The sequence below is a fragment of the Sturnira hondurensis genome, unplaced genomic scaffold (assembly GCF_014824575.4).
Source record: "Sturnira hondurensis isolate 20B ecotype Veracruz unplaced genomic scaffold, ASM1482457v3 Scaffold0010448, whole genome shotgun sequence".
Classification (NCBI taxonomy): domain Eukaryota; kingdom Metazoa; phylum Chordata; class Mammalia; order Chiroptera; family Phyllostomidae; genus Sturnira; species Sturnira hondurensis.
Window position 1 is genome coordinate 1,317,690 of NW_028083079.1, and position 25,691 is coordinate 1,343,380.

The following is a 25,691-nucleotide window of genomic DNA, read 5'->3' on the forward strand; positions in this document are numbered from 1 at the left end:
TTGGCTCAGGACAGCTGGCAGCTGGCCAGTTGTCAGCCATCTTGTTCTTTGTCCCTGAAGGACCTAATTATGAGTGGTACCCACTGGTTGACCCATACTTGCTGTCAGTCAGTAACAGTGTTGTGGTATCATGAAGTCCAAATGTTAATGAAATCAAAACACTGAGTCACCCACATAACATAAGAGTCCCCCTTGATATTCTTACCTTTACACCATTTGTTTCCTTGAAGTTGCTTACTGCAATGTATTTTTATTTATTAGTGTCTTTATTGTGCCTCCTCACTATTTCAACTCAATAGTGCAGAAGCTTGGTGAGCCCAGGAGCCATGTCTACTTCACTCACAGGGCCCAGCAGGAGCTCAACGCATTGAGTGAGCGCTGCCCCTGGTTACCTGGAATGGTGAGTGAACTGCCAAGCCCAGGGAAGGTCGCAGCGGCTGGGTGAGCAGTAGAGAAGAGGGCTGTCGAAAGGGAACAGGATTCACAAACCCTGGAGTTTACATCCTGATTCCAGTTACCTTTCCATTTCTTGCACTGTTGAGGTGAAAAGTCCCTATGTGCCAACTGGAGAGCTATGCAGCATAAGGTACACGGGGAATTTTGCTTTCTCTTGGAGATACCCTCTTCTGTCCCCTCACCCTGCCCCCTACATACCTGAAAAAGGGAAGCTCATTTGAGAGTCAAACATAGAAGTATTGAGACCTCTTTCTAAACTGAAAATGGAAGGAGCTTTACCTCTCACTTCACTCACCTCTGCTCCTCATTCTCAGAGGGGGAAATTGAGATCTCCAGAGGTGAGGTGGGTGGCCCTGGCTCAGAATTTGTCAGCTGGCAGCTCTGGGCCTGGGGCACAGGTCCACTGACTCCAGATCCACTGTGTTTTCTACAGTTCTATCCGGGAGCATTATTATTAGTGAAGATGAGAGGAAGATTATTAGTGTGTGTGTGTGTGTGTGTGTGTGTGTGTATGTGAGTTGGAGGCAGTGTACACAGGGATGGCAGTCAAAACAACTAACAACCAGTGTGTCTTAAGCATCAGCCAACCAGGGTCATATCTAACAAATGAGGACAGACACTACTCCTGGACATCCTGACTGAATGGTGGCCGGGCTCTGATTGGACACTGAATATCCACTGCGGACAACGTGACAAACATCAGGAGAGGCAGTTTTGTTTCCTTGCTCCAGAGTTCCTAGGAATAGAGAGTCCTTTTGAGAACTGATTGAAAGGGTTGTTTTTGGTGAGTTAGTTAAATGAATAGTTTTCACGTGGAGAACTGGCCCTGTGACTTTTGTCTGTAATAGGCTTTTATTAAATTTAGGGCCAATAATTAATTTCTCTCCATAGGTTTAAAAATGTTTTGTTCATATCATTCCTAGGGATGCATATAAGCTAAATATGAAATCTGCATCAGGAAGGCCGTCAGTACATTCTCAGGTCTCCCATTGGGAGAGAAATTTTTGAGACAGGTGTTTGGGAGGAGAGCCTTACCCCCTTTCTCTTAATCTGTGTGTAATTTTACCTACAGCTATTGGATGGAAACAGATGATATTCTTTGTGGCCATTTTTGATCCACAGAAATGGCAATTTAATATGGTCCCAATCTAATGATGGCTGAGCATCAGTAGTGACTCCAGCCACTGTTCTGGAAAATGGAAAAAGATGGATGGGTTGAACCCCTTTAAATGCTGCTGACTGCTGTTTTTATGAGAGGCAGTGAGAGTTGGGTCCAAATTCTGGCTCCATCAAGTACTAACTTAGCTCTCTCTGGCTTCTCTCTTTTTGTTAAGTGTGAGTTTATACCACTTAACTACAGAGTCTCCTAATTTATAAAGGGAACTTAGTAGATTGCCTTTACTTCAACTGACCAGTGGCCCAGTCTATAGGATTTCACAATTTGTTACAAGATTTATTATAATCTGTGAAAATCAGTTATAGTCAAGTATGTGGAGAACTTGGTGCATTTTAAAAATATTTTATTTATTTATTTTACAGAGGAGAAGGGAGGAAGAAAGAGAGAGAGAGAGAGAGAGAGAGAGAAATATCAATGTGCGGTTGCCTGTCATATGCCCCTTGTTGGGGACCTGGCCTGCAACCCAGGCATATGCCCTGATTGGGAATCGAACCTGTGACCCTTTGGCTCACAGGCCAGTGCTCAATCCACTGAGCCACCACCAGCCAGGGCTTGATGCATTTTTAAAACCCCCAAAAGTTACCTAGAAATCTTAACTTAGAAAATATATAAATGAAGAGATTAACAAAAGATTGATGCAGTTATTAAAATTCTGTGGCTTTTAATGCAAATTTATTAAATTACATCTATTAAATACATCAATACATACAACATTTCATTCACAGAGATTGGAATTGACACAATAGTGCCCAAAGACATGGGCTGCATACCAGTGAAGTACGTACATAACAACATACAATATGCAGTTTACTTTGGGATTGTGATGTTTTAACATAAAACATAAAATCAGTAAAAGCACGTGTGCTTAACACTAAAACCACATAAACCCCTACATTTGTTTAATTCCTACACTTCTGAAACAAAAGAGGGGGAAGTTACATATTTTAATGACTTTAAGAATAAAATCATTTTAAGTTCAGCTACTTTATTTACTTGAAACTCTGTGTCTCCTTCCTCCTGAGTATATGCACCACAAACATGAGACTTGCCTGTTGTGTTCTCTCTTGTCTGGGCTCTCCACCTCTAGGTAAGTGTTGCTATGTGACTAACATTCAAAAAACCTGATTCATGAATGAAATTGAAAGACTGGTGTGCTTGCTATCAGGAGATATGAATTCTAGTCTCAACACTGCTCCTAGCTACTGTCTGGCATTGGGCAGTTTGTATCACCTTTTTTTCTTTCTTCTCTTTTTTTGTTTTTGTATCATCTTCCTGAGCCTGGGTTTCTTCATCCTTAAAATGATGTAACTTGGAGCAGACAATTCTACAAATTGCATCAGCTCTGAAATGCCATGACATTCTCTACTGGCCAAGATATCAGAGTTATTTTGTGTTGGATATTCTCTGAGCAAGTGGGAAATGGCATCCATTCCTAGGCTGGCAGCCACCGAACTCTTGGCAAGGCTTCTCAGGTTCTTAATGATCAAAAAGAACATATGGAAGTTCATGAAAGAATGGCATAATTATAGATTTTGAAAGACCTCAGATATCATTTGATCATCCCTCTTCCTACCTCAGTGAAGAAATGGCTTCTGCAAAACCCTTGAGATAAACCCTTTGCTTGAATATCTCCAGGGACTGAGAAATCAGTATCTGGGGATATTCTAGTTTAGGGTAGAAAATTTCTTTGGTTATCAAGCCAGAAATGGAGATACTGTAACTGCAACTCATTAGCCCAGTCTCCTTCCTCCAGGGGCACATGGAAGAAGTCTGCTCTTTCCTTTTATATTATCCCATGGGTATTTGATAAAACTTTTTATATCTCCTTCCAATTTCTCCTTCAGTTATTAAAATAAATACTATTTGCTAAGAGAAGAGGGTAATTGGGTGTGCCTAGTATTATGATTCAAGAAGATAGTATCCTAGCTCCAAATCTGCCATTAACTCCTTATGTGGCCCTGACAAGTAACTCCTGTCTGGGCTGATACGGTATTTTCTCCCTTAAATGGGATGATGTAAGGGGTTAGGGGGCAGAAGTGTCTCAGAGGTTGGGAAGTTGCAAGTAAGGTTGTTGGTATGGGGCAGGACATTCTTCTTGGGCCCAGCTGCCAAAATGATGTAATAGCTGTTAATATACAGGACAGTGATCCACATTTAAAAAAAATTCTGCTAAAATGGCAAAACATTTCCAGGACTCCAGGCCCTAAGAGAGCAAGAAATCTTAGGGCAAGCAAGTCCTGCATGTGTGTTGCAAGGTATGGAATATAACCACTCTGTCCTGAAAAATTAATCCCCAATGTCACAATCATGGAAACATGACTGGGAAAGGACTTGGAAAATACCTTGCAAGAGAATGTTGGCAATGGGCATGCCTTGTGCACAGTGAGCTAGTTGAACTTTTATAACCCAGAGGAGTTATTGACTCCTCTTGGGTGGAATTTCCTCTTGGGTGATGTAGCTTAGATTGAAATGGAGCCAAGGACTTTGGCAAGCACTGTTATTGAATTGAACCAGACATTTTTCAGGATGTGAAAAGTGTACCTTTTCACATTCTACTGTAGTTTAGTAAAAAAAAAAATAGAAATTTTGGTAGCTTAAGCAATTCTCTTCTATCAAATAGACCCAAACCATGCTAGGGTCAAAATGCTAGCAACCCCATGCATTTTGATCATAGTTCCTGTATTTGCTGAGGGGCACTGGCTCTTCAATGCACCTCTGTGTCATCCACAAAGTTCTAATATTTTCAGGGGTGTTGCTGGCCAAACTTGAGCCCAGCAGGTGATAACCTCTCTCCACACTTGGCTTAATAATGGATTCTATCGTAGAAAACAGTATCTTTATTTTCTTCCCTTTTATTTATGGAAAACTGTCCTTACGTGGCTATTTAAAAAATCACTTATAGTAAACACAGATCATTTTGTTAATGATCATCCTTCATCAAATGGCACCCATTTTCATGAGAAAATATCCATGTGTCTAAAGTTAGCTAAGCTAATTAAGTAGCTAATACAACCAAAATAAATGAAAGGATCTGTAGACAATGGAGGTGCTGAGCAGTTAGAATTAACACATCTGAGACTAAAACAATTTATCTTGGTGTCTCCAGGACAAGTAGGTACTCAGTAAATGTTTGCGGAATTGATTCGAAGTCAGCCATTTGAAAGACATTGAACCAGCAAAGCACTCTCCTCTTAAATTAACTGTTTTCCAAAGCATGTAAGCATGCTCCTTCTTCCCTTCTGAACCTTTGAATGCATTCCCATTCTTCCTTCTAGGGGAACACCACATAGTCTTAAACACCATTCTTCCACTTCATTTTAAAAACTAGGGCACAGATATTTACCCTGGAAACGATGCCTGGGACTTGAGTCCTACTAGGCAGTTTTGCCTGGGCCTTTCTGAGCAGTAAAAGATACAACATACAGCATTTCACCAATTCAGACAGGGAACCTTGAGCACAATACATTCTTCAATAAACAAGCTTATGATGGAAGCAAAATAATTATACAGTAGGATATTTTCCAAGCCTCAAGTCTTTTAGGGTAGTAGGAAATTCCAATTTCTTAAATAAACTTCCCAGTCCATCAGATGGGAATCCAAACAGTGGGCAGGTTTGAAGAGCCTGGGCACAAGGGTTCCTTTTAGTGAAGATGAGCAGACCACTCTGGCCTCTTTCCTTGCAAATCCTTCCCTGCCCCCAAGTTGCTTGGTGCTCTCATGAAGATGCAGACAGAGCATTTTATTTTCTTAGTGGGGGTGTTAATTCTTACCATGGAGCCAGTCTAAAGTCATTGATAAAACATTGTGATCTACCAATAAATATTGTTCTAGGAGTCGGTCAAGGAAACATTCTTTTATCAAGCTGGTTTTATAGTTACTGAGAAACCTTTCCTTTCTGCTTTGAGGAACGGGTAATTCCTCCATCTGAGATGCCCTTTCCCCGAGTCCATCTGTTGTCCACCCACCTTCTTTCAGAACTCACTTCTTCTGTGAAGACTCTTTGGAACCAGGTGGAGGTGACTACACTGTTCTATGTGCATTCACTGAGCCCTGTGATGACTGTTTTGAGAAGCTGAAGGCTTTAAAGACCTAGCCTCCCAATTGAGAAACTGGAAATTAATTTTTATTTAATTATAATTCAACAAACATCAATCAAGTACCACTATACCAATCACCATGCTCAGGAGCTCCATCACACACTTCTGTGCCTCTGGAGTGTCCTGGGAACAAGAGGAAGAGTGATTTCGGTGCCAGGTTTGCCTTCAGGCTCATCGTGAGGTCTCCCACAATAGGGAGTGTTTATAATAGAGTCTGAAGTGCTGAAGGTCACTCCCATGTCACACTGACATACTCTCAGAATTCACAAATGCTTAGAGCTAACATGTTTCATCCCCATGAATTCATTTGATCCTGGGAAACAAATTGGTGGATTCTTGCTTTACAGATAAGTCAACAGAGGCTAAAAGAGCAGAAATGCCCCTTCTACCCTTGACATATTGATGCAGGAAAATGACATAAGTTAAGAGTATATAAACCCATTGATGTGCAGGAGAGACCTCTTCAATGTCCAGCCTCTCCTGATCAGCTAATCCTATATTTAAATCCCTTTGAACATTTTAAGAGAAAAATACCCACATAACAGTGCATATAAAGTTGTGAATCAAAGTTTGAAGCTGATCCAGGTTAACTTCTCCAGATTTAGTGATTGACTTTTTTTTCTCCTAGGAGAGTAAGTCCATTGTCTCTGGGCATCAATCACATTTGTTATACAGTTGGTCTAGTTAGCTAGAAATCTGTGTTCAATTTTCTTGAGTGACCTAAATCAGTTGGATATTTTACATAGTCAGGAGTACTCCAGGTATCTTATGAAACCTTGTCAGATAAATTTTGAGTAGAGTTTGTTTTGTTCTTTATAGTGTCTTCTGGGTAAAGGTAATACCCAGAACATAATAGGTGCTCAAGAAAACTGTGGTGGATAAAAGCTATTGCTGTATTTTTGATATGCACGTGGAACTCATACTTGCTTGTTTTGATGCCGATATACACAAAAAAGGGAAAGGTAGGTTTTCTCATTTGCCACAGAGAGCATTGTGAAAAACAATTTTTTTTGAACATTCATGAAAAATAACCAACTTTTTTCATTTTTTTTGGCAAGGCATGAAAGTATGTATTTAGGAAATCTGATTAAGGATTTCTCCTTTGAAAGTATTAGTTTTCTAGAGCTTTGGACTTTATTCAAGGCTCCTGAACTGAAGCAAATGCTTCATAATCAAATTAAACAACAAGTTAGTCCACTGGTGACAAATGTGTAGTGGGAAAGGGTGGAAATGCTTCAAGTAGATCATCCATTCATTTGGTGACCAGTGTGCTAATGTTTAGAAACTCACCACTCTTCCAAGCAACCATGATAATATGTCTGCTTTCTTCTGCCTTTTTCCAATTAGTATTCCCATGAGTAAGGCATATAAAGTGTGAACTTTGGAGCCCTAAGTTTTATAGCGAAAATACTGTAATAGGTAAAATACTTGGAGAATGCTCCAAGAAAATCTGAGGCTATAATTACATATGAATGAAGAAAATTAGGAAGTAGGAGGAGAGGACCTTTACACAATGATGTCTGCCTTGCCCCTATAGCAAGAAGGCTCCGAAGAAGGTTTTATCTTCTTTTGTGTAATCCACCAAAGAGATGTCACTGACGTTCACCATCAGCTTGTCCCCTTCTTGCAAGGAGAACATTGCCCCTAGATAAATGGGTTGGAACCAGTTGCTGCTTATTTCACACACTGTCTTGGTCCCCATGAGGAGCTGGGTGGGCTCAGGGTAGCTGTCTGTTACCTTGGTGATGACCACAATGATAGCATCTGGCTTGTTCAGTCGGCTCCCTTGGCTGATTTCACCACATTTGGATGTGGTACCTCGAAATGTGATCTGGGAGTAAACAAAGTAGTCTCCTGACTCTGGGATCACCAGAAATTTATTGGTGTAGTTCATCCGGTTTTTGATGAAGGCCAAGCCAAGTTCGTGTTCCCAATCCAGAGCTGGGAACTGATTTTTTAAGGGCTTTGTGGGCATTTGTTTCACAACTGCAAAGACAAGAGAGAGGATTAATTTGCTTGTGTTAGAACCTATGAACTTTACAAAAAGTGTTTCATGTTATTTTTAAAGAGTAAAGTGATTATCTAAAACCAATAGCTAACAAGCTGCTTGAGGAGTACTGAGTGGAAGGTGTGTGAGTGGACATTAGTTCAGAGAGTAGCATGTTAGGCCGATGACCTGGGGCAAATTACTTTGCTTCTCTGAGCCTAAGTTTTCTTATCTGACAATTTTAACTTTTACCTGAGTCCTGGGATCCTGGAAAAGAGCGAAGGATAAGAAGTCTCAATCACTCTTTTGGTTTGGGAAATCAGCTTACTGCAAAAACCCAGTCTTCCTTCCGTAAATGACTTAAGATTTATGGATGTCCCCTTGTTTACATATGACATGGCCAGACACAAGACCTTCCAATTTCCTATTTTTTGCCTCATAAATAATTAGCTAAACTGTTTTATCCCCCACTGATTCATTGGAACAAAATGCTTGTTAACTGAACTCTGATTAAGCTTCTCTCCTTCCTCCAGGTCCCCAAACTTGGGCCCACCCCTGCCCCTAAGTCACTATAAGGTTCTGCTCCTGTCACGCGAACCTTTCTTCTCCGTCCCTCCACCTATTGTTTTTTTCTAGCTTTGTTTACTCCTGTCTATGAAGGAAAAATCCTTTTAGCCTGACTCTGGGGACACATGGAGACTTTATGGTCAGAGGATCTCCCTATTGTATTAATCCCTTCCCTCTGCCACCTTCCCACCCTGCAGTAATCCTTTTGCATAAAGTCTTTTTCCTTACAAAGTCAGGATTTGTTTTTTATTTGATATCCCTTTCTGTAAAAAAAAGGGGGGGGGATAATAATGCCTGTGGAAGGGAGGAAGAGAGATGGTGTGTATAATGCCCTAGTTATTGGGCAATATTGGGCAATATTCTCCAAGTGACATTCACTTTTATTCATCTTTTTGTTTCAGACGTGCTCTGCCATGAAGAGAAGACATTTTAGAGAGAGTCAAATGTCTTCTGTCACCCCCTTTTAACACTGTGGTCCCAAACCATGTGAAACGCAGGCAGAAATTAATTTTAAAAACCTACATGTAGAGGTCCAGAACATTTTGGAAATTCTTCTCTGACATCAACAGGGCCAGAGTAAATAAGCTGAGGTACTTGACTCATGGAGTGGAAGGGACCAGGGCTCTGGGTCACTTGGATGCCATTCCAGTCCTGACTCTACAACTCTAGGTTATCAATCAACCATGTAGGTTCCTTTCTCCTCTCTGAGTCTCAATTTCCTGTCTGTGAACTGGAGCTAAAGCTCCCTCCTAGTTTTGTTCTGAAGATCTAGTGAATACAAGAAGCATGGACATTTTCATCACAATGGCTGGATAGAACATTACTCAATATATCCTTGTTTTTTTACTGAAATAAAGTAACATCTTTCATTTTGACAGTTTAAAAAATAAGCCTGTTTCATTTTATATATTTCTATATGATTCTACATTTGCATCATTTACATGTATACATTAAGTAGAACATATGAATTAACACTTTCATGAAGTATATCTATAGCCAAAAAATGAGTAGAATTGAACCATATTTTAACTAAAATGATCTGCAATAAACTATTACTTTTCAGGGAAATGGAAAACATTTTAATTTCTACAACCAATTTCAAAATCCATAGTAATCAACATGATGCACTGCCAGCCACAGTTTGGGGACTGGTTATGTTTAAAGAAGCAGTCAGCAATCTTCACCTCTGGTGGTTGACTGGGAACTTTGGTTCCTGGATTTTTGTAAAGCATCTTTCCCACTGCTGACTAGACTGTTGGGAATGTGTGTGGTCTCTCCTGACCCCTGCACTAAGTGGTCTCTGGAGAGCTCTGTTGGTCCTTTGCAAAATTTTTTATTAGTCATCTGTGATAGTCTCTACTCCTTCTTTGTTGGTGATACAGTAGATTTAAAAAATTTCCTCCAAGATGATACAAAAGCAAAAATTTAGTCTGTAGATAAAGCAAGTTCTGTTAAATTACTATGCAATTAGCTCTTTCAACATAGCAGCAAGTAGGAGTTTGGGTAGGAAGTATGTTGTAATGGAAACAGTGCAGTTCTGAGAGTCAAACTCAACTCTCAGCTTGTCTTAGTCATGCCACTTGGGATAAGTGAATTTAGTTGCCCAAGCCTCAGTTTCCCTATCTCACTGGGCATACTAATATGCAGATTAAATGAATAATATATGTAAAATGCCTACCACGGTGTCTGATACATATTAGGAGTTCAATAGAACCTAGATTCCCTCTCCAATTTCAACTCCCATTCAATAGGAAGAGGGGTGGCACCTCCATACTCAGTTTTTAAGAGTTTTCTACCTAGCCTGTTCAGGGTCACCCATTCTTACAGGTGAGTGTGATGGCAGATTGGCATCTTCCTGGTCCTTATCCTCACGCAGGACTCCCCCTAAACAGCTTCCTCTTGACTAGATATTAAGACAAATGTTTTAGGCCCAAGGATATTCCCCTGTGAGTTTCAATTTTTTTATATGTCAGGAGGGCGTGCTTGCTTTTTAACTCTAGTTTTTCAATGGGTTTTTAACATCTTTCTGCACTGTTTGGCCTTTTTGTCTGGAGCCTTAGAGGTATACATAACTCCAAGTGTGAGATGCCAGGAGTTTCTCCCCATGACTTGGGGAGCTGGCCAACTGGTGATATTATGAGAGTGCTCTTAATTTCTTCACATCCATGCATATTCTTTGGAAATACCTACCTGAATGTAAATGTCCAATAACTTCATTTTGAATAGGGGACAGGTGGATTCAATAAATTGGTAACTCAAGGGATCATTCATCTTTGACGAGATTCAGAATTATGTAAATCTTAGAGTCTGAGGAAAGCCATTTCTGAATGACTGAGTGTGTGAATGAAAGTGAGAAACAGCAGAGAAAGGAAGAGGGCCTATAGCATCTGAAAGATAATGCCCAAGAGACCTGGGCCTTTGGATCCCTCAAGGAAGAAAGACATCTGAAAACTGTTGACTGAGAGGAGGAGTCTGTTACTAAGGGGTGTGATTTCCTGTTTGAAGCTACTAGAATTAGTTTTTGCAAACACTCTGAAATAAATATGAGGCCCATCATCTCCTGGAAAGCACACCAGGGAGAATTACCTGTCAGGTGTGCCCTTGGCTTATCTTCACCAGCTCCAGGAGGTACGTCTGTAAGAAAAAGAGAAAAATGCTTTGTATGAGTCAGAGGGTGACTAAAGTGAATACGACATTTGGAGAGTTTGCATGATGCCTAAGAGAAATATGCCTTTTCTCCAGCTTGGTCCAGTTCCCTTCTTAGAGTTTTGATTTGTTTGTTTCTTTTTCTTTCTTTCTTTTATTTTTCTGAAACAGGGGAGACTCAGGAGAAAGTCTTAAACAAAAATGAATCCTGGCTCTGTGACTTTGGGCAAATTATCTAACCTGTCTCAGACTTTGTTTTTTCATTTCTAAATGGGTACATTAATTCCTACCATGGATGGATAGTGTTCAGAATCATTCTTGGCATATGGTAGTGCTCAGTAGAGCTCACCTTGCCTCTCCTTTCCTCCTACTGCTTCTGTGGGAGCAAACTGGCCTTTTGTCTTCTTCATGGTCCCCTTAACCATGTCCAGTGAGGTATCTGGATGGCCTACCACAATAGCGTGAGAACCACAATGTAGCTCTATGACCTTGACAGATCCCTTTCCCTTTCTGATCTTCTGTTTCACTATCAGTTCTCCAGAAGACCTAAAAATTGCCTTTTGGTTTTTTAGAGGTGATCATATTGGACTAGTGTGTTCCAGCTATAGTGATAAAGGTGTTGTTGATGATTAAAAGAAAAAAGTCTTTGTATTCTTTTGATGTGGTAAGCAGCGTTCTAGTACCTTTATACAAACCCTGGGAGGCAGGTACTATCATAACCATTTTTATAGGTGAGTAAAAAGAGACAGAGACAGGTGAAATGTTTGTGCAAAGGCCATCAATCCACAGGCCCTGCACTTGGCCATGGCACCAGTTTGCCTTCTCAGTGGCTGGAGAGGCCCCTAACCTCTCCTCTTGGTTTGTATCCCTCTGAATCTCCTACATACCAGAACTTTTAGATATGTTTTTGTTCCCCACAAGAAAAGGCATGAAATATTAACATACTTACAAACTCGCTGAGGTGAAGGTCCTAATTCCTGTCCTTTTGGAGTCTGTTGGGAAAGAAAGACATGGTTCAGATAATCTGTGCTCCTTTTGACACCAATATCCACATAGTTGCCCAAAGCATTGAGATGATTAAGATGCTGCCACTACCCGACCTGGGTGCTCTGAGCTGAAGGAAATGGAAAGGAGGATATTTGGTGATGGGAATCTTGCACTCAAGCTCTCCCCTTTCTTCCTCCAGCATCCTAATGTCTTTTCTCTCTCTTACCCTTGTCTCTGAAGCTCCACTTAAAGATTCTGTCCTAAGAGCTTTTCTTGTTCTATTCTAGGGCACTCCAACATTTTGTCAATGGTTCTATTATTATTTGAACAAATCTTGGCACTTGTTTCATTTTTTTCCACCACAATTTAAAAATTGTAATTACTTAAAAAGTGATACAGGAAAAGAAGTAATCATTATGATCTTCTCCTCAGTCTATTCAATTCTTGCTTCCTTATAGTACATGATGACTTTTTCTTTATTGCAATCCTAGTTTGCGAGCCATTTCAGATACCACGTGGTAATGGGAGAGTAACTGCTTTGGAGGCAGACAGACCTGGACTTGAGTCCCAATTCCACCATTTATTAACAATGTGATTTTGAGCACTGGCTAGTGTAGCTCAGTGGATTGAGCATGTACCTGCGAATCAAAGGGTCACCAGTTTGATTCCTAGTCAGGGCACATGCCTGGGTTGCAGGTCAGGTCTGCAGTAGGGGGTGCATGAGAGGCAACCATACATTGATGTTTCTTTACCTCCCTTCCCCTCTCTCTAAAAATAAATAAACAAAATCTTTTAAAAATGAAACAAAACAAAACAAAATAATCTTGAGTAAGACACTTTTCTCCTCTGAGCTTTGGTGTCCTCATTTGTAAAATGGGAATAATAACATCCATTGCCCTAGAGCAGGGGTGTCAAACTCATTTTCACTGGGGGCCACATCAGCCTCACGGTTGCCTTCAAAGGGCCAAATGTAACTTTAGGACTGTGTAAATGTAAGTACTCCTTAGCAGTTAAGCGAGAGCTCGGCGCTGCCACCGGGTGGAAACAAGGTGCCGGCCAGATAAAACAAGGTGGAGGGCTGGACTCAGCCTGTGGGCCTTGTGTTTGCCACCTGTGGTCTAGATAACTCCAATGTTTGAAATGAGGATCAAATCAGGTGAATAAAATAAAGTAACAAAGTAGAAACAGACTCATAGATACAGAGACTAGAGTGAGCTGTGAGAGGGGAGGGCAGTTGGAAGGCTGGGTGAAGAAGGTGAGGAGATTAAGCAAAAAAAAGAACCAAAAACAACAACAAAATACCCCTCATAGACACAAACAACAGTATGGTGATTACCACAGAGAAAGAGGGGTGATGGGAGGTAGAAGAGGGTATAGGGGAGATAATTGATGATGGAAGGAGACTTGACTTTGGGTGGTGAACACACAACATACAGATGGTGTATTATAGAATTGTACACTCAAATGCCACCCCAGCAAATTCAACAAAAAATTTATGAGTTCAAAGAAGGCATGGAAACTGAGGGAATCACCACTTACATGCCAGAACAGAAAGCTTAGGAGCAAAACAAAGCTCTTAGCTTAGGAATAAAATCACCATCTTATATTTTATAATGCTTCCAAAGAAGCTTCTCTGATATGATTTTGACTCAACCCAGAGTCTTCTGATTTGATTCTCATAATTGCTCAGTCCCCACCAATGGTAATCCTCATGTCACTGTGGACACTTGGTCAGTTTTACATTTTAAAACCTATGTGTGTGTGTGAGTGTATACCTGTGAATTAAGAATTGTGTGTCTGTGAGTATAGGAGAAGGCATCTCCATTGGTGGAAAAGAGCGTTTTTGCATCTGTGTATCTACATGTGTCTGTAGTGTGGTGTCCTGTGCATGGATGTTCTACATACACATGGGTGATATAGCTGCACCTTTTCTGAGCCTAGGTCTGTGAACAGTTCTGTGATAGTAGTGGTTCTGTTAGAACACAGATGGTCGGGCTCTTTTTACTCCTAAGCCACATGACCTAACCTCTACTGGAAGCCCTCCTGAGGACAAATATCTTGTCTTTGATTGACAAGCTCTACTCATGGTCTCTCCAGCTCCCTCTTCTCTGCTGTTAATGATACCTCCACTTCTTCCCCTAAGTTAGCAGGCCTAAAATTTGTTTATTTTTTCCACCACAAACCCAAACTGTCATTTCTATTTTGCAGTTTTTCTCTTTCTTGAATCTATTCCAGGCCTCAGCATGGTGCTTGCCTGGATTCTTTCAAGAAGCTCCTACCATAGATAGGTCTCTCCTGCACCTGGTTTCTTCTTTTCTCTAATCCATCTCCTAGCCTGCTTTCACAGGACTTTTGCTAAAGCCTCACTTTATCAAGACAATTATCTTGACATTCAAAATCCCAATTTATCATCCCAGTCCCTGAGGCAGGGGGATCAGGGGAAATTACCCTTGACCTGAATCATCCAGGTCCCACAGGTATTAGCCAGGTGATAAAAGGCAATAACAATTTCCAACAAGGCCAATTTCCAACAAGGCCTTACTCTTGTGCAAGAGTAAGGAGGCCCAACAGGGCATGGGAGCAGTTGGGAAACTGCAGGGCTTTTGCTGCCAGGTGAACACACTACTATACATTTAGCATAGGGTCATGAATACAATGGTCTTTGAAAACCAAAACCAAATGATATGACTACTTGTCCAGCATCAGGAACTTTGATGGGCTCAGGAGGTGGAGAAGCACCTTAAAAATGAGCTTATTTTGTAGCCTGTTTCCTTACTTGCTGTTGACAGAGCTGATAAAGAATCAGTCCTTTGGCAAGGCAGACAACTGAAGGTGGAGTTCTCAGAGAGAACTGGGGACAGCTTGGTTGCATCCCCTTGTGTAGGGGATGGTACTCACACTGATTAGTCTTCTCTGACTCATTAATTCTGCTAAGAAATCTTGAATATCCTGCTTATTTTTGGCTAAGCAGACACTCAGCTAAGAGTTTGGAGGATTCCTTTTGGCTCATAATCCCCTTGTCATTAGCATGAATTTGGGATGTGAGCACATTTCCCTCTTTGCTCTGCTGGATTTCTCGAACTTGGACTTTGAATGTCATTAAATATCTGGAGGCTGTGATAGTGCCAGTTGGCAGGTATTGAAGAACACAATATTCCCAGAGTCCCCAAGAAGAACATCAGCTGGGACTCTTTTTCCAGGAACAATATCTAAAGCCTTCTATTGCTGTTTTTCTTAGTAATGACTTTATCATGAGAGGAAGATTATTGCAACAGGAAGCAAGAGTGAATGAAGAGATTAGAGAGGAGGAAATAGTACAATAGTTCATTTGGAGAAAGGTTTATACATTTGAGTTGGTTCAATGTCTGCTCTCCAGTAGGTTGCTGGCAACACTAGGCCAATAGAATGTCTGTTGTTGTCTAACCCTGACTCATCTTCATTGTTTTGGGGTTACTCTGAGGTACCCAGGAGATGGTGGCTTCTGAAGGTAGTGTGACATTGACTTCCAAATCCGAATAGATACAATATTCAAGAGCATGCCAGAAGAATATGATTTATTTTCCCCTAAATGCCTTCTTAAACCACTGGCTGAGAACCAGGATCCTATATTGTTTTCCTTCCTAAACCTTTATCACTTCCTGAAGTGATATTACTTATATGTTATTTATTGCTTTTCTCTCTCTGGTAGAATTCAAGCTGCATGCAGGCAAGAACGTGGTCTATCTGTCTTGTTCACCACTATATTCCTGGTGCCTCAGTCAGTGCCTGCCACCTCTGCAGGATTATTCAATCAGCACAATACGCTGATGCTTGGGCATCAGAAAGACAAGCAGAAAAGAATAGAGGATGGAGTAAGGTTAAGTTTCAGTGGCTTTAGTTAGAGTTTTGCAATCCAAAAAACTAGGAAAAAGACGTTTTTTGTTTTAGAATGCATGTAAAGTTTTGAGTTTTTGTTTAGACAAAAAGAATTTAATTATGTAGAGGTACGTAGCCAAAAATCTTTTAAGCCTGGGGCCTCTACAGATTTTCATCAGGCTCTGCTTGGAGCAGTCATGGCTCTGGAAATGTTTCTTAAAATTTGGGAGCTTTGATCAGAAGTCAGAGCCAGAAAAGGCCATAGTGTATGCCCATAGGCATGCATGTTCATGGGATGAACAGGAAGCCTGCTACCACCAGCATATATTTGCTTGAGCAGAGCAAGTGGGGCTTTTTACCCCTTAGTTCCTATAGGTCGTGGAATCTTCACTCTCATTTCCTTTTATTTCTTTGTTTATCCTCAGTTGGGGGGTATGTTGATTGGTAATTGCTGACTGAAACTAACCATTACCTATTACTGTAGGCATTTTGGGGGATTACTCTAATCCTTCATATAGGAAAGAAGGAGGATGGAGGAAAGGAGGAGACTACTGTCTGGCTGAGTGCTTGCTGGATGCCAGGTCCTGTGTTGGGTGTGTATGTGTCTTCCTCATCTTATACTCTAGTTACTCTCAAGGGAGCATACTACCTTTTTATAGTCTTTGTAAGCCAAAGGTCAAAGAGTAAATGGAGGGTCTGGGATCTGAACATTTAGACCAAGTACAGACCCTGGCACATAACAGAAGCCTCATGAACATATACAATGGGAGATAGAACTTGAAGCAAGATGGTCTTTGAGATTATCTTCTTGGTATATTCCTCCAAAAAATCCCTTCAGTGTATTTTAACTAATGACCCATTTAGTCTTTCTCTCATATTCTGTAGTCTCTCTCTAGTATATTCATTAATAGGAAGAGATATCTATTGCTTGCCCACAGTTGAAAACGCTGAAGTGTTTTATGATCTATAATATCCTTCTAGCACCTCTAGGAGAAAGACAGACATTTGCCTCCTTGTCTTCTCTTGCTTATCTCAGTTTGTACTTACGCAAGGATAAATCCACCTAGAAATGTTTTATTCCAAAGCCATTCCATTTCATCATCTGGTAGGTTGTGCTAGACAGGGCTTTAATTTACAGACAACGTTCAGAGTGGTGCAAAGCAAAGACTATGGTGTTTCCAGAAGAGTGAATATGGAAATCCCAGCTGTATTATTTTCAGGTGGTCTGACTTTTGTGTGTTACCTGACCTCAGTGAGACTGTTTCCTCATCAATCAAATCAGACAATGATTCCTTCTCCCAGGACTATTGTGATGGCTAAGAAAGACCATCCAGTTCATTTGTAGATATCCAGTGCATTTTCCTTCTTTCTTCTGGGCTCAATAAATGCTTGTGGCATATGTTGTTGGTTCTGTAGAGCATCTCATTGGTTTCATCATTTTAGTGATAAACAGAAGCTACTCTGTGTCTCTCTGTGGTAGATTTGGATCCTTTAGGAGCTCTGGAAAACTTACTCCTTGTCCCAACAGGAGAGGCTTCCTCAGTACTCAGTTTGCTTTTGAACTTCTGTCCTTTCAGAATGTAAAGTGATTGAGGGAATGGAATATAAACTCCACACATTTCAAAACCTAAGCTAGTTGCTGCTGTCAGCTGTGGGGATGACCTCTTGTAGCCATTGCCCTGCTGCAGCTACGCATTGTGTGCTCTGTCAGATGAAACTGCTGGGCACTGACTGATGCATGTGTAGACTCAGGTGAACAAAGGGATCCTGCAATCCCAAACTAGAAGTTGCAGCAGATGTTTGGGATTCACACCCACAGCTTACTTGCCCTCTCTTCCTTTGCACTTGCGCAGCTCACCTATACAACCTTTGCCCTTTGCCCACAGCCTGACCTTTGGAGTGAGTTGAGCTTCTCTTCCAGTATGTCAGGACTTCCTGAGGCTACAGTAGGGGCAACTGAACACTCCAAGTTTTGTAGTTTACAAAGCACTTTTATCTCAGCTGTGTTTGTTTCTGCTAGACAACTCCAAAGGGGGATAATTATTATTGCCCTCAGAGGAAACAGCTGGAGTGAGATAAAAGGGCTCACTCAGGGTGGAATAGGTAGGGAAATAATGTCTCTTGAGCATCTACTTGACAGCACTCACTTTTTGGACATCTCCTTGCAGAACTCTCAGTACAGTCCTATGAAGACAGCATGTTAACCTTCCCATTTTATAGACAGGGAGGGTAAGGCTTAGGGAAGTCAGGTACTTGTGCATCCTTCCATCCCTCTCTCCATTCAGAAACACTTAATGAGTGCCTTCTGTATGGCAGATACAGCCAGGTGCTCTCAGGGGAGGAAGGAGGCTAGCATTTATTGAGCATTTAACTATGTGACGGACACATTTCAGATGCTAAATCTGATTCAGATTTAAATTTAAATTCATTGCTAAATCCTCCTGACCATCCCAGGGGACAAATAATCTGTTGGCATATACCCAGAGGCAGACTCCCATAGTGTTTAGAAGGAATGTGTATGGTAGATTTGAACCGATGTCCCACTCTAACTGCAGGTCTGGGCACATGGCTTAACATTATGAAGCCTCAGTTTCATCATCTCTAAAGTGGAGATTACAGTAGAACTTTTCTCATTGTGAGATTTCAAGGACTGACAGAGAAGATACATGTGGTAATAAAAGTAACTATGAGTCTCATATGTTTGTATTGGACACCACACTAAGGACTTTATAGATGTGATCTCATTGTTCTTCTCAAAACCCTAAATATGAAAAAGCTTAGAGTGGAGTCTGGTATGTAATACGTTATTAGAAGGTCACAAGTGTGATGTGGTGAAGCTATGATTCTTCCTCAGTCTGTGTCACTCTGAAGCCTGAGGGGGCATCACTATGGAGTCCTCTTCTGGGAGGAGATAAAGAGGCCTCAGGGAAATGTGCGTGTGGGAAGGAATAGAGGTACAGGGAACAAGGACCTTGCAGGGATTTTTAAGAATGGGTGGAAGTGAGGTTGGAGAGAACCAAGGAGAACTTGGGGAGAGTGTATACAGATGTTTCTAGAAGTAGGACCTCGGAGGGAAGGAGGATACTGGCACAACTCTGGGAAGCAGTCATATGGCTGCCCTGACAGTTCATGGCAGAGTACTGGTGCCCACCCTGCGGCAGGCTTGGGGCTAAGCCAGTGTGGTGTATTCTGTCATGCCTGGGCACAGTGTCAGGAGAAGATGGAGGCCTAGCCTATAGACCCCTCCCAAGGACAGAGGAAGCCAAGGACCTAAATAAGGCCCAGGCTGTGGTCAAGTGCAGGTGGGTCAAAAATGGATTACAGTGTAGGTTGAGAGGGCAAGACCAGGGTAGAGAAGGAGGCGTGGAGGTAGCTCACAAATACCAGGCACCAAGAAATGCCCTCCAACACCCAAACCTGCTCTTTGGCCTGGCAATGGCAAATTCCAGAACAGGTGGAGAAGTTGTTTTCTATGATGTCATTTCCATGAACAGGGAAATTCCCTAATTACCATTTAATAACCTGCCACCTCTGCCAGACACTATAAGTAGTATTTTGTTTTTAATTATCCCTGTGTCATACATAAAGAAGCTGAGGCCCAGAAAAGTTAGGTAACATGGCTAAGAAGTGGCTAGGTCAGAATTCAAACTGGGTTTGAACTTCTGACCCATTATTTTTCTAAGATGCAAATCTACCTAACATTTTCCAGGAGTTTAAACATCCTAAAATATTTTACTGTGTATATTTTTTTGTGTAGGTAACATACACATCTTCTATATAAGAGTATATGTTTAAAAATGTCTCTGCCTTATCGCCCAGCCACCTGGTTTCCCCACCTGGACAGAGCAGAGTTATCAGCCTCTTTTATCCTTTTCCTGAGATAGTCTGTGCCTTTATAAACATTCATATATTTGAATGTGTATTATGTTTTCAGAAAACTAAGCGCTCCATATTCTCTCTGCTATTACATCCTTTGCTTTTTCCCTTTAATGATATATCTTAGAGAAATTCCCATCCTTACATATGGAGATGCCTCGTTAAAAACAAACTAACAAAATAAAAAAAAAACAGTGGCAGTTGCAGCTTTCCATTGTAGGGAAGGATCATGATGTATTTAATCGATGCTGTATGTATGGACATGTCACCTAAAGGCATTTATCTGAGAACACTTTTCACATGTAATTTTGGTTTCTGCTCTACAATTTACCTGGGTAATGAGTTTGTCACATCGAATCTTTCCTTACATAACCAACCCCTGAAGGAAGAATCTAGTTAAAATACACACACACACACACGCATTTACACAATCCTGGTAACTGTTTTTGTTGCTGTTCATAAAAATCTGCAACAGTCCTACAGTTGCTGTTCCTTTTCCAATCTCTGATTTGGGAGCCTAGCTAGAATGGAGTCAGTCCTGTTTGCTTGTACAATGAAGGCCAAGTGACTGTAGAAATAGAATCTAGATTTGGTTCTGTCCCCCTAGCCTTGACCTGCTCTATGACCCTGAACTTTTTCTTTCCATCTCTGGTCCTCTGTTTCCTCAGTTGTAAAACAAGGAGATAGGACTAGGTCAAGAGTCAGCAAACTTCCTCTAGAGGGCTACGCAGTAAACATTAACTTGTCACTGTCATAATTACCCAAGTCTGCTGTTGTGGCATGAAAACAGCCACAGACTGTGTGTAAGGAGCATGGCTGTGTTCCAATAAAACTTTATTTACAAAAACGGGAAATGGATAAAATTTGGCTGATCCTGGGACTAAGAGCATATCCATCTCTTAGTTTCTATAAATCTGTGAAGAGCTTTCCTCTTCTTAGGTGAAGGAAAGGGACAAACACCCACCTAGTGCCCTCATTGCCAGGCACTCACTGGGGGCCATGTAGCACTTGGAATCCTCATAGCACTTCAGTCAGTTAGGCAATATGGGAAAACTGAAACTCAGAGAGGTTGTGTACTTTGCTCACTCTATTCCTTTTGAGCCCCTCTGAGCCCATTTTTTTAAGTCTCAGTGCTTTTTTTTATGTGGGATTAGAAGAGATTCTTAACAATGCCAACCTCCTGTGGTCATTACAAAGATGGAAAGAGGAAGCCCCTTAGAGCAGTCTGGCAGGAGGAACAGAAGAATTGGAGTGCTGGGGAACAGAAGGAAGGCAGGGTGGCTGGGGGCTGGCGATGGGGGCGGGGCAGGGGAGGGGGATTGGTAGAAGATCAGGCCACAAAGGGCCATGGCGCAATCCAGTGAAAGTGTTCAAAGAATCATTTTGGCTCCTGGGTGGAGAATCAAGCCCAGGCTTTGTCTTTACAGGATTTTGTGTTTTACATGAGGGCGATCCATTCATTCACCTATAAAAAGGGTGGATGGAAAGTGCTTATTTTGTGTTAAAATACAAAATAAATTTGATTGTGAGTGGACATAGACAGGTGGGGAGGCAACATGGAAATCAAAAGAGACCTTGATTTGCTAACAGAGAGGCTTTGTGACCTTGAGCGTTCACATAGACTCTCGCTTAAAGTTCCTCATCTGCCAAATGGGACTGCTCACCCTCCTCACTGCATTTCTGGGTTGCTGTAAGACTGGTTGGATCTTCTTTGTGGGAGTTCTCTACAAATGTGAAGTGGGAGTTAATATCGTGTTGTTATTATTGTCATCACCATTGGCTTGTCTTCTGCTCCTGGGCCTGCTCCTCAGGGCTGTGAATTATTGGAAGAGGGGGGTGACCCTCCTTTACTCCTCCTTGTGTTAAAATTGATTGCTTTGGGCCTGGGGCATTATAGATTCTTTGAAGACAAATAGGCCATTTTTTTCCCCTCAGTGACCTGGGAGTTATCTCCCTGCCATGTGAAGGGCAGTCTGACACAATGGAGGGAACACTGAGCAGGAGGTCAGATGGTCTGGTTTGCAGCTTTAGGCTTTAGAACCTTAAACGGCCTTGTTATCTCCAACAGAGTCTGTGGCCTGGACCTCAGACCACATTGACTTCCTTCCCTCCTCCAGAAGCCTTCCCCTGAACCTCCTCTACTCCTGAGGCTGGGCTAGGAGAACATCTGGAATTACACACCACATAACCTATTTTTTATGTCACACATCAGACTTGGAGCTTGCTGAGACCAGGATCTGGTTCTCTTGGTAGTTGTCTGGTGTGTGGCATAGAGCGACAATTCCATCACAATATGTGTGTGAGCATAGTTCTCCCCATTGGCGGAGTATGAACTGCCCCTGCACATGATTTATTGGTGCTGTGGAAGTATTGATAGTAGTATCTTCTTTTGGTAGAAAAGAAACAGGCTCAAAAAAAAAAAAAAATGAAGCCACATGCCTATTTTCACAAGGCCAGAGTTGGCTGAGCCGGGAATCAAGCTTAGGTTTCTAAGAGCTATGGGCATTTCACTGTTACGTCCACACCCACCCAAGCTCTGCTTTGTAACCTGGTTTTCCCTCCTTGAATCTCATTTTCTTCAATAAGCAGTCTCCTCAGAGCCACTTACTGTCTGTTGGCCACTCTGATCCACCCTTCTCGGCCCTTCCTGTACCCTTCGAGGCTGACCTCTGGGCACGCTTGCCCTCCGGGAGCAAAGTGGCCCCAAGGGCCCCTCCCCCTGCCTCCTTTCTCCCTGCTTTTTTGGCAGACTGCTGGCTTTCCTTTACTCAGACAGCAGCTCCTCCAGGCAGTCCCCTTCCTTCATGAGTTACATCCTTTGGGTTTCTCAAAATCTCTCCCCTTTTTTTGCCTGTTAATGCCAAGGTTTGGTGACCTGCCTCTCTCTGTTGCTGTTCCTCAGGATGCTGCTAGCTCTGGAGGCTTCCTTTAATCTGTCTGCATCTCAGCAAATAGACCCTTCTTTGAACCCATTTTCAGTTCTTTAAATATTCTTCTTTAAACTCTCTTCTTTGAATGGGCCAGCTGTTTCTTTTTAGGACCCCAATTGCCGCATGTGCCCCAGCTTCACCCCCATGTCCCTTTGTCTTCCTTCCGATGCACCAAGAAGTTACATCTACTGGCCAAACCACAGCTCCAAATGTCCTCACATGTCCACTCTTCAGGGAGACTGGTTTAACTCAAACGGAATGCTGTTTTAGACTTTTCATCCCTTGAGTACCTCCAGTGGGGCAGGTACTCAGGCTGGTCCCCATGGGCTTCTTGTCTAGAGACACCTCCCATCTCAAACTCTTTTCCAGACTAGGCAAGTCACTGGGCCCCTCTGCACTGGGCATTCCACCTAATTGTCTTCTAGATCAGCATAGGTGTTCTCTGGCTTCTGACAACATAGACATCATTTTGGGCAGAGGGAGTGTTTCCTTTTAGAAGGCAGGAGAGTATAGGTTACTGGGGTCACTCAGCTCCTCATGAAGAGCAACTGACTCTTTATGGCTAAAGACGTCTGAGTCCCAGAGCATCAGCTGGATGCTGCAGTTTTGCTTCCCAGGAAGCAGCACCCTGCTGATCTTGGGGTCACAGCTTGGGACCTCATGCCCTGCAGTGCTCCTCTAACGTAAACAGCGTTTCCGGTGGACTGCGTCTTTCGTCTTTCGACACTTTGTGAATGATGGCATGTGGCCTGGGAGGCAGCTGCCTGAATCACACACAGGCTGTTTGCCGTCCCCGATGGGGTGGTGACAGTTACACACTGGCCTCAACTTGCTCTCCGAGCCTCTGCTCTGAAGTTGACCAGCACTGCTTGGAAGCCAGGTTTCCAATTAAACCAACCGAAAAGCCTGTTTACTCCCAGGGAATGTAATACTTTGGACCGAAATTAAATCAGTCATCAACAGATTATGCAAGAGCATTTTTTAAAAAGGGGTATTACTTGAAAGGCATGAAAGGCACATTCTTTAGGCTTTAAGGTTTTTGATGTTCCTAGTTCAGAATTGTGTTTTGACACCTGTATCCCCTCATCGTTCTCCTTAGACCATATATATGTGTGTATACACACATTTATACATGTATATGTGTATAATATATACACATATATACACATACACATATATACACATACATACACATACACATATATACACAAATAAATGTATGTGTGTGTGTATATATATATTTATTTATTTGACTAAGCTCCTCCAGACCCCAATTACCCCCACCTCCAGCAAGACATGAATAATAGACAACCTGGCCGGCAGTTCTTTCTGGAACATTGAAGAAGAACTGTTCTAAACCCGTGTAAGGGGGTTGATTAAATAAGTCATTGCACATAGATGTATAGGGATATAATACAACCATCTATATCCTCACACTGCTGTAAATTTATTAAGAATAATTTCAATGCTAACATATTAAGACACTTAAAATAATTCCATCTTATTAAAAACATGAAGTGATGTACCCCGAATGTCAACATTTTAAAGCGGTTACCTTTCTGGAGTTGTGGGTAATGATAGTTATCTTCTTTTCTTAATCCATTCTTCCCCAATTTTTTCAATGATCATTTGTTAGTTATGTAATTTAAAGAGGTTTTTTTTTTGTTTGTTTGTTTAAAGGAAAGGCACTTTCCCAACTTATCAGTGTACTACGATTATAATTATCTACAAGTATGTGGTTTGGTTGCCATATAAACATAAAAAGGGACAATTCATTCCCTAGAAATATTGAGAACAAACACCAAATTGGGCCTCCCCACCCTCACAGTCTGCATTTCCTTTGTATGTTGAAGCCAGGAAGTAAAGGAGGGTGACGGATCGGGGAGCTCTGTCCAGGGTTGCATTAGCTTGCAGATGCCCACAGAGGGTCCACTGATCCCCCAGGGCAGCCCAAAGTCCTGCTTACCTGGAACACACAGGCCTCTCCTTGGGCTCTGAGCTGGCCAACGAACAGGTAGGTGGTGAGTCCTGCCAGGATGGGGAGTGACACCAGGCAACAGGTGAGAGCCCAGCAGGTGCTACTGCTCCTGGCTCTGGCCCTGGGCCTGCAGCTCTTGTCCTCCGGCAGCATTTCCACACTGGCTGTCTCCCCCAAGCCCAGCCCCAGATCGTCTCCCATGTTCCCGCTGGGCTGGAGACAGATCTGACTCCCGGCTAGAGAGACCCCCCCCATTAAATAGAAGACCAGCTCTCACAGTGGGTGAATTAATCACTGCCTACTCCTCCCCCTGGCCTCTCCTCCTCACCCCTCCACAACACACTGCGCTCCGCCCTGCTAGGGAATGCACCGCCTACAACAGAAACCAAGTTTGGTTTAAGAAAAAAAAAAAGAAGAAGAAAGCTTTCCAAACAGATTCATGCACAGTGTGCTCAAGTGCTCCTTCCTTCGTGTACAGAAGGAAGTCAGGAAAGTCCCTGGAGGAGGAGAAAAATAATTAATCAAGTCAGTGGGTGGGGCTAATTAAAACATACCTGCTTCTGCGGTTCAGCTGTGCCAGTCTGGAGAGTGAGCTTCTGCTGAAGTGAAAGTGAGGGATGGGAGGTGTGTGGTGTGGCTTGCAGACTGGGAAATGGAAATCAGGGTTGCATCACCACTGGGCAAAGTGCTGCCAAGCCCTCCATCTCTTTTGAGCCTCATAGGAGCCCATTCCCATTGCACAGATGAGGATACCGAAGTTCTGGAAGATAAAGTCACGACGTGGCCTAGATCATCCAGAGATTAAGACAGAGGATCTAGGAAGATAATCTAGTTCTTCTAAGGCATGTTTTAGGTTCTTGCCTCTACCACAGATGTGAAAGGAAAGTGTATTTCTAGCCTGTGTTGACCCATTGTCTAAGCAAAGAATATGAGATCATAGAGGTGACTGTTTACGTGGAGAGGACATTGAATTCTATTCTGTCATCAGTCTGAAGCTGACTGAGTAAAAGGCCTTGCCCACAGCTGGGTATGTATGGGGACACAACATGTAATGAAGGCTAATATTTATTAAACACTTGCTTTGTGCTAGTCACTGTTCTAAGTGAGTTCAGTGTATTGATTAAATTACTCAAGC

General features: G+C 42.1%; 1 protein-coding gene across 1 annotated transcript; it reads right to left on the reverse strand.

Annotated features, from left to right (window-relative positions):
• Positions 1-2,283: 2,283 nt before the first annotated feature.
• TNFSF15 (TNF superfamily member 15) lies at positions 2,284-24,865 on the reverse strand. The gene is made up of 4 exons (XM_037059137.1): positions 24,545-24,865; positions 11,880-11,922; positions 10,871-10,918; positions 2,284-7,716 (listed from the first exon to the last, which is right to left on the reverse strand). Exons 1-4 carry the CDS (start codon positions 24,809-24,811, stop codon positions 7,262-7,264), a joined length of 813 nt encoding a protein of 270 aa, XP_036915032.1. The 5' UTR covers positions 24,812-24,865; the 3' UTR covers positions 2,284-7,261.
• Positions 24,866-25,691: the final 826 nt, after the last annotated feature.